This window comes from Salvia hispanica, chromosome 2 (genome assembly GCF_029641045.1).
Source record: "Salvia hispanica isolate PSC_SH4W2 chromosome 2, Shi_PSC_v1, whole genome shotgun sequence".
NCBI lineage: Eukaryota > Viridiplantae > Streptophyta > Magnoliopsida > Lamiales > Lamiaceae > Salvia > Salvia hispanica.
Window position 1 is genome coordinate 43,896,135 of NC_142693.1, and position 10,386 is coordinate 43,906,520.

Sequence of the window (10,386 nt, forward strand, 5' to 3'; positions counted from 1 at the left end):
CGAGTTCGTCAACGCCAACAACTGGTACCTACCGGCATCGCCTCACGCAAGTGTTGCGCCTAGTCCGGGGGTGGCGTCCAACACCAGCCCCATGGACTTTCCTTCGCCAGTTAGCATTGATGAGTACGACATCAGTGATATGGAGCTCGTTGCAGGGAGGGGCAAGGCTGCGACAGCTGTTGATGAGGGGCCAAAGAAGTATAGCCCAGAGGAGACATTGTGGCTGGCCAAGAACTTCATCGACGTCTCCAAGGATCCTATCATCGAGAACCAGTAGAGCGACAAAGTGTTCTGGGAGCGGATTGCCCAAAAATATAACGTTGGTCGACCAAAAGGGGCGTTTGAGCGTAGCTACGTGAAGCTACGGAAGCATTGGGGTCGGGTTCAGAGAGAGACGACGAAGTGGAATGGCAAGTGGACTAACGTAGTCCGGATGTGGCCGGGTCATAGCGAGATGGACCTCGTGGCGAAAGCCAACGAGGAGTTTTACTCTGACGGGAAGAAGCATTTCAAGTACTACGACGTTTGGAAGCTTATTATATCGGCGAGGCAGAACCGGCGGAAGTGGGATGCCGAAGACGTCTTCATCTCATCCCCTAGCACTCAAACCCATCCGATGGGAACTAAATTGGCAAAGAGGAAAGCGGAGGGGAAGGCCACTACGAGTTACCCGACTACGCCGCCGCCACCACCCAATCCTTCTCTTGATAAGATATCTGACTTTATGTCGGATATGAGTGGTACCTTGCGGATGGGCCATTTGACGGAATTGACATTGAGAGATACCTCGACAATGTCAAAGTTCGAGCTCGAGTTGCACCATGAGATGATCGTCTACCTTCATGCACAAATGAAGAAAAAATAGTTTTGTTTTTTTTTTTCATTTCTAGGACTTGTAATTTATTTTTTTTAGGATTTGTAATTTTTAATTTCTAGGGTTTATAAGTTTTTATTTTCGACTGAACAATGAATTGTCCTTGTTGTAATTGTTCAACATTTTCTATTTACGAATAAAAATGTTGTAGTTGTGAATAGTGCAATTTAATAGTTGAGGCATGGATGAAGCGTGCGGGGGGTTAGAGGAGTTGTGGCCTGACCTAGAAATTTAAAGGAATGATGATGTGGAGGAGACTTGAGACCTGAATCCAACCCGGGGTTGTGGATGCTCTAATAATTGTTTGCATGTGATTTTGTTAAATAACTGCTATTATGTAGAATTTGAAATTTGACTTTATTTGTTTTATTTTTATCAATAATTGTTTCAATTAAAATATGCTTATTGATTAATTGGAACTCTTGAATATGCACTTTACTATAAGAATATTTTAATAATTCTCCAAAAATTTGAAGCTGATTTGCTCTTTCTCCTTGATAATTTTAACTGATCTTCTAACTGGATCCTAAACTTGTATGTTTATCATAAAGTTGGCTACTAACTGGATCCTACACTTGTATGTTTATCATAAAGTTGGCTATAAACTAGGAGGAAGAAATCCCTATACTAGGGGGGGACTAAAACTTGCAGAGAGCTTTGGTAGGGATCTATATATAGTTTCGAACGGGTCCATGAAGATTTGAATTTGGACCACACTTATTTAACTTTGAATAATTAAATTGAACCATAATTTAATCCATACTAATATTAAATATTATTATCAGTCACTACGGTAAAATAATATTACCTACCCATTTAAATCCGGAATTACAAATATCCACGCTTCTTCTTTTTAAGACCATTAGATAACTATTAAACTTATAATATGAGCCTAAAGAGCAACTCTAGAAACGAAGATAAAGATTATAGGTAAAAAGGCCACAAACATGGTTCGTGAACTGTTTGATAAGTCAACAAATCAAACTTTGAGCACTATACTTCAAGGAAACGAGAAAAAGGGAACTAACACTCACATTTTTACCGATAGTTAAGCTCTAAATTTTTTAAAGCTCTAAATTTGTTAATTAACGACAAGTCATTTATATATGCGAAGTAAAATCTAATTCTTGAAGTGAAAAAGGTAAAAGAAAAACCTAGAGTTGCAAGAAACAAATCAGAAAATCGACACTCCATTCTACACCACAAAAAGATAGTCACATTTTTTTATTTTATCCCCACTCTCCTAAAAATGTCACTTTTCATTTGAAAAAAAAATAAAATCTTCTCTTATATTGATATAAAAACCATATTTTCTCTCCACTTAAAAAATAAAATATTCTAAAATTTTATGTAACCCAATGACATTTTTAGCAGAACAGAGGAAATCCTATTTTATTCTACAAGAAAATATAGTAAGGACTCGTTTGACACAAAAGATGGAATATGAGAAGATATATAAAACACGATAAGAAATGCGGGCCTCATGTCATGATATGCAAAGATATGATTTCTTTCCGTTGTTGTTTGATAGAAAAGAAATTATCTAAATTCATATTGTATATTAAATAACATGGCTTAACTTGACAAATTGGTGAGATACATAAACAAGATTAATGTTATAATTTTGGTAAGATTAGATACGGTCCTGGTCTTACATTGGGCTCTGAGTTAAGCTTAACTATGATATCAAACAATTAGAAATGTCCATATATAATTCTCTATCTAGGTATTACTAACTTATCAAACATGTCATTTAATGTCTTGTAAACAATCCGGCTCACCTAATGCATTCCCTAATTCATCTCCTACTCCACCCCTCACATACATGAGAGTGGATCCCACTATAATATAATATGTTTGTGAGAGGTGGGGTAGGAGATGAATTAGGGAATGCATTAGGTATTAGGTGATCCGGAGCGCCTATAAACTATTTATGAAATATAATTACTATCAAAACAACTAGACTAACACTCTAAAAATTATTCTATTTTATTCTTAGATACTTTTTTATGCTCAACACCCTAAAAACACTATATTAAACCTCATGCTCAAAACCACATATTTTATGTTTAAATGAGATGGAGGGAGTAACTGTATGAAAAAGAAAAAAATCAGAAGGAAACAACATACCAGTATAAGAATCAATTGTTTCAAGTGAAATTTGCATAAGATACTACAAAAATATTGTTTTTTCAAACATTCATCACATCCCATTTCCCATACAGTAAAAAGATTCATTTTCAACTTTGTTTATGTAAAAAGACTTGATTTTTGTTTATATCTGGTGAAGAATGGTCATCTTTTTTGATTAATAATAGGTGAGAGAAAGAGAATGGAGAGTTTTAGAAACCGGCGTATTGTGTGTAGACTGTGTAAGCATCTTCAGCAGCCTGCATACCTATGGGAGCCCTTGTCACATAATCTGGAAGATCAAACGCATCCACCATTTCCTTTGCTACATTCTTCACTTGGAAGCACAAGTATTCTGTCAACTTATGTATTGCCTGCACCAACAAAAAAAATTTGTAACACAAATTTGTTATTCAATTATAACTCCATGGAAGGGAGCAGTGATCATCCAACCTTAGCTTTGTTAGGAGCAACATAGTCCACATTGCGGTAAGTCCCAATATCGTTCCAAATCCGATCCATTGCATATAAATCACAAAGAAGTTTCAGAGCAGCCCGAGATTTTTCATCAGGGCAGCTGGATTAGAAGATAGTTATATTGTGAGCTATTAATTCCAGTCAGGAAAGAAGAGCCAGCTACAACCAAAATTAAATGAAGTACCTCCGAACAGCATCGATGAATTTCGCAAGGATGACGGTTTCGATATGAGACTCTGCAAGTGTCAAAAGGTGATTTAAACATCTATTCCAAGCACCAAAGCTCCCAAGTGTTTTCGAGTGCTTCTGGAGACGAACAGCAACGCTTTGAAGTAACCGGGAAGTACGGTACTGCAAAAAAGTGAGTTATCGATAAGAAAAACTTATAAATGCTCTGTCAGATGATATCGTCGCAAAATTATTTACCCTGAAGGCGTCTAACTGAAACTTGGGATCTCTAAGATGATCTTGACCTTCCCATCTAGCTGTAACTGGGTTGGGCTGTGACAGATAGAAGTTCATGGATTCCCTCAGATAGTTCCATGTGACGGAAAGTGTCCCGCCTTGAAACTTCTCCTTATACTGCTTCAATAGGTAGCCTGCAACCTGCATCGGAACATAATTAACTTATAGGCGTGACATAAAACCTGACAGAAGGTAAGTTACCAGCCAAAAACTTTAATAATTTAGATTACAAATTCCTAAACAGATCGGATGCAGGAACTACTCATGGCAATGTCAAACCAGAACTCCCAACAACATATAAGTCGATGTATAACTTACTTGCCTATTGCTAAAGTGGATTGTATTTGTTACACTTTTTCAATCTCACAAACACAAAAAAGGAATACACTCCACTGCTCCCAGGAATTATTGCACTTCATCCATATAGGTGAGCATTAAGTTGTCATAGTTGTTCTTGATGGTATTATTGTTATTAGTTGAAGAACCATTAAGTTCAGTTACTGAGTCCTTAGGAATTAAAAAAAAAAAGATAACTACCAAGCTGAGAAAAATAGCAAGCAAGGAACAACTGGATTGCTTGTTATATAAAAAACCTGCTGCAGGAGGACAGTGTTGTCCCCTTCAAATGTCTGAAATATGTCATGATCGTTCCTCAAGCTGCCAAATCTGTTCACTGCCGCATATCCATGACCACCACAAGCTTCTCTGCAGGTGCTCAATGATTTGGCAGTGTAAGATGTCACATATGCCTTGAGCCCAGCTGAAAGAGCATGAACGTCTCCCACCAACTCTTCATCATGAGTCTTCTTCATCTCGCCATATGTGTCTACCAAATGCGATGTTGCAAAATGGAATGCATAAGTTGAAGCCAACATCGGCATCAGCTTATGCTGCTGAGACTGGTAATCTAGTATACTGATCTCAGGTTGCTTTGGAGGACCAAATTGCTGCCGCAAAAGAGAATATCTGACAGCTATTATGACAGCAATCTTCAGGACACCAACGGAAGAATAGGCAAGACCCACCCTTCCTCCTACAAGCTCACCTAGCGTGGCTGCAAACCTTTTGTTAATAGAAGGTAAGGGGCTTGTGTACTTCCCATCTCGTGCAACATCTCCAAATCGATTAAGCAGATGATCTCGTGGGATTCTTACTGATCGGAACCTCAATGCTCCATTATCTACTCCGTTTAGTCCAACTTTATGGCCACAATCATGTATTTGAACCCCAGGTAGAGGCTTGTTGGTCTTCATATCCCTAATTGGAACAATAAATGCGTGAACGCCCATATCAGAAACACCTTTCGCATCATGAGAAGGCAACATCAGCTTCGCAAAAACTGTTGCAAATTTTCCATGAACTGCAGCATTTCCAATCCACCATTTAATGGCCCCATCATTTGGTGTGTCAATGACAAATTCATCCTTCATAGGATCAAAAGTAGCAACAGTCTGTATACCTTGAACATTTGAACCTGTAGAAAACATTCCACATTGGAGAAGAGTAAACAAGGAGTTGACAAATAATAGTGAAAAAGACTGAAAGGAAGACAGACTACTAACATGACAATAATTAGGATACTGTTATTAACAGAACCATTAATGGTCCTACACGATCATCTCAAATAACAAGCAATAAAATCTATAGCTTTATATGAATGTTGTATACTTATATAATTGAGAGCAGTAACTAACAATCTTCAAACAGATAGGTAGAAGCCCCCCAGATAATATGACTAGTATCTGGTTGTAGTTAGGCAGAATAGTTTAAGAGCCATTGTTGATGACGAAGAAACCTACCATGATGAAGTTCTGTCATTGCAAAGCACCCTGGATACTCTACATTGTCTATGCCTTCAAAGTACTTATCTCTGTGCTTTTTGGTTCCCAAGTTGAGCACCGAGCCTCCCCAAAGGCTGCAGGGAATGACAAATAAATACTTAAACTACATACACATAAGGTATTTCTACATCAGCGCACCTCAATAACCATCAGAAAATGGATACAGAAAGCTAAAAGTGATCAGTTCAGCTCAAAAGTAGACATGATATGTTACTCAGCACTTCCTAATTTCCATTCAACTGATAAACGTGACACTCATGAACCAACAAAGATCATTTCATCAATCCATCAAATTAAATCCCAAAGTCTAGATTAGTCCGATTAGATTAGTCCAAATTAAAATGTTCACTTATTAGGCTAACCAAATTCAATAACAGCACCAAGTTCAAGCAACTGAATTCAGCAACCAAACCAAATTCCAAGCAATATCCACATCAATACAGCAAAAAAAAAAAAAACTCACCTAAATTGCACTCCCATCTTAATTCCCAACGACATATCGACGCTCCCCACAGCCTCCAGAATCGCAAAGTACTTAGCCGGATCCTCGACGACATACCTAAACGGCCTGATCCCGGCCTCCCTCACCAGCCCCATGAGCTGGCGCATGCAGAGCTCGCGATGCTCGTCCTTGGAAATCTCAATCGGCGTCTGCAGCTCAGGCCGCGAATTGAAGTAATCGTACACACCCTGCTGCACGTCTCTGTATCTCCCCCTCATGTACTTGGACAGCTGCTCCGTATCCACATCCAATTTAGCTCTCCCTGCACACGCCATCAGCGCCACGGCCATCTCCGCACCCGCTCCGTCGAGCGGCGGCGGATTGAGGTGCGAGGAGAGGCGCTGGATCCGGCGAGCGGAGGTGGCCTGATTCTGGTCAATATGGTCGGTGGAATTTGGTTGGCGTGACTCCATTTGAAAGAGGATAGTAGCGGTGCGTGTGGGATTTGATCAGATCAAGGATTTTGGGAGAGTTTATACTTTATACGGAAGGTTAGGTGTTTGTTTGTTTTGGGGTTACACACGTGGAGGATTGTTATTGGATGAGTAGATCAGGCTTTAGTTTATTAATTTTGGCGCGCCTTTCAACGATTTTGGATAGGGATGTGCATTGGATATTTTGGATTAGCTTACCATTATTTTTTCAACGTGACTGGACATATTGAAAAAAATCATGTACCTAATTACAAATTACTCCATTCTTTTTTTTAAAAAATAGAAATATTTGACACGGTACGGATTTTAATATACAATTTAATAAAATAAGATAGATGAAAAAAATTTTAGTAAAGTAAAAGAGAGGGAGAGAAAATTAGTAAAATAAGAAAGAGGAAGAAAAAAAAGTAATAGAACTAATGTTAGTGAATTATGTGATCCACTTTATTAGTGATATAAGTGGTAAATAAATTGATGTATAGGAGTGTAAAGATTTTCTAAAATAGAAAATTTGAAAGTTGCTATTTTTAAGGAACGGACTAAAATGGAAAGAGTTGTTATTTTTAAAATACGGAGGGAGTATATATTACTTTTAATAGTTATTTTTTTATTATAAAATAAAATACTCCCTCCATTCTACGTGAGATGATCCATACCGAGTGTTAAATTCACAAAATAAAGTAAGAAAGATGAAATAAAGTAAAAATAAGAGTGTTTCTATTTTTATTAATAGATTATTTTGATTAGGATAAATTAAAAAATAAAATGGAACATCCTCCGATGGGACAGAGGGAGTATATAAGTAGCGATATCTTTTTCTGCATAATTAATTCATACAAATATTCATATCATGAAAGCATAACAAATATTCTCTCTGTTTTTCAAATATAGAAAATTTTTGAATGACAAAGTTTTAATTAGAGTTGTCAAGTGGGCCGCGCCGGCCCAGGCCCATATCTGGTGCAGAATGGGCTGGGTCGGGCTTTTTCTAATTTTGTTAGGCCCAGCCCGGCCCAACCCAGGTTGGGCATTGTTCAAATTTTGTGTTTATGTATTTTAAGATATGCTAAATATATTATATGCAAAAATAAAACATATAACTTGTACACATCTCATTAACTAAATCTAAATTAAAATAATGTGTTTAGTAGGTGATAGCATATGAGTTGATATTGTATTTATAAAATTATAAGGATCTATTTGATAAGTTAATAATGTCTGGACATAGATACGTATAGGGCTGGGGAAAAATATCGAAAAAATGATATATCGCTCGTATCGTATTGAAAAATATCGAAAAATTATCGAATTTTCGATATATCGTAATTTTCGATACGATACGATATCATATCGTAAGTTTTCGATACGATAACGATATGTATTTCCTTATATCGCGATATATCGTTTTATATCGAAAATACGATATATATCGAAAATTTTCGATATATCGATATTTTATTTTCGATATATATCGAAATTTTTGATATATATCGATATTTAACGATATATCGAATTTCGATACGATATATCGAAATATCGATACGATAACGATATGAAATTTTTTTATATCGAAAGTTCGATATATCGAAACTTTCGATACGATAACGATATGGAATTCTTTCATATCGATATTTTCGATACGATACACGATACAACGTTTTCGATACGATATATCGTATCGACCCACCCTTAGATACGTATATGACCATTTCCAGGTGTTTGGTATCATAGTTAACCTATCATGTAAGCATATGTTATCTTCTATGACCCATCCAAACCCGTAGTTTTTTCCTTAAAATATAAAGATATGTATCTCACAAATTTGGTCGAGATAGCATTTCTGCCTCATTTCTTGTCTATCAAACAACAACGAAAGAACCCTTATTTGAGCTTATCTTGACACGAAGTCCGCATTTCTTATCTTACTTTGCAAATCTTCTTATATCACATCTTTCTTATCAAACGAGCCTAAGTAGAAAATTAACTCACAAATTTATATAATTCTAAATATTAAGGTTTGAATACGTAATATAAAGTCGAACTTCATAACCATCATTTTTTACATCTTGGATAACAAAATATAAGAAAAAAATTAAATATATTGAATGTTGCACTCATGATTTGGTTGAAAATTTATATTGATATTAAACTATTATTGTTTGAGTCCATTTTGAGACATCCAAAACATTGGAATGATATAAACAAAATTAACATGCCTTATACACAAGATGGCATGCATAAATAGAGAAATGTATTATCATTGGTGATTAATCACATAATTACATTAAAAAAACAAATTATAGAAGGTGGGTCTTTGATGAGCATGGGCATGGGCCTGGGCTTGGATTTACAAAATGACCCAATTGGAGCCCATCTCAACTAATGAGCCTAGCCCAGGCCCACTTTGTTTCACTGGTGGGCTAGGCCTGGGCCGGGCCAGATCCACTTGACAACTATAGTTTTAATGCACAATTGGTAAAATAATAAAGAGATAAAAAGAAGAAAAAAGTGATAATGTATAACGATCTTACCTTATAAGAGAGAAAAATTGCCTAAAATAAAAAAATTCTAATTTTATGGGAGGATCCAAAATGCAAATAGTTTATAGGTAGTTGTTTGATTTATTCAAATGTTTATTAATTCAAAATTTTTTTATTTTAGTTCAATATACATTGTGTAATTTTGATCATTATTATATTTTTATTATACTATTGTTATTCCAAAAATATTGTTGCTATTACTTTCATTTTAATTAAATAAAATTAATATTCTAAATTGAAAAAAATAATTTAGCAAACCATAATAATTAACATTTTTTTTTCTATTGGGATGCACATTGGGTTTTAATGCAAAATCCATAGAACAAAGCCAAAAAATAGAAACTAAAAAGGCACATATTAAATATAGTAGTAGTAATTAATTCTTAAGATTAATGTAATCACATTGTCTTGCCACTTTAATTAGTTAGTATTCATCAGCGAAATTATAAGAATATTTTTCGTTTATGGGTTTCTTTTAGGAGGGGGGATTGTGAGAACCTATTGCTAAAGGAGTATAAATCTATAAAAATAAAATATACTAGTAAAATACAATACTCAATAATTAAAACAAATAAGAATCCCTGAAATTATTTTATAGAAGTAGGCACCACTCTTCATCTTCAAATCTATCTTATCCTTAATTCTCCAAGATTTGCTCATCCTTCAAGTTTCATGTTCATCACATAATTGTTTTCTCTTCTCAATTTTTAATTCAAGATTGTAAGGTCTAAATACACCGAGCTATTACAAGTAATACAACAATCCACGGAGATCTATCTACCAAACTCTTAGATCTTGATCCTTCAATGTTCAAACAGTCCTGAAACCCTTACACACCAATTAAATGCGTTCACCGCAAGAAGCAGTAAACAATGCAGTTAATCCAGAAAGTAAAAACCAAAAAAACCACAGATCAAATAATAGGCTCAAGTTGCACCAGGTACAACTGCACAGGCCACTATTATCCGACCCTCAATCCCTTCATCTCCAATTGATTTGCCCTTAGGAGAAACCGTAGCAAATCTAGATCTGCTTCTCAGTATCCACACAAGCCCTAGATCACACAATCCCACATACTGCAGTCAAGATCAAGAGCCTTAGAACCATCAAATCCCCATAGGTA

At 35.9% G+C, this 10,386-nt stretch overlaps 1 protein-coding gene across 1 annotated transcript; it reads right to left on the reverse strand.

The window, feature by feature from the left end:
- Positions 1–3,001: 3,001 nt before the first annotated feature.
- Positions 3,002–6,743, reverse strand: ACX2 (acyl-CoA oxidase 2). The gene is made up of 7 exons (XM_089065355.1): positions 6,251–6,743; positions 5,746–5,861; positions 4,540–5,420; positions 3,908–4,087; positions 3,666–3,832; positions 3,458–3,581; positions 3,002–3,378 (listed from the first exon to the last, which is right to left on the reverse strand). The coding sequence occupies exons 1-7, from the start codon at positions 6,700–6,702 to the stop codon at positions 3,217–3,219; spliced, it is 2,082 nt and encodes a 693-aa protein (XP_088921481.1). The 5' UTR covers positions 6,703–6,743; the 3' UTR covers positions 3,002–3,216.
- Between the last annotated feature and the right edge of the window lie 3,643 nt (positions 6,744–10,386).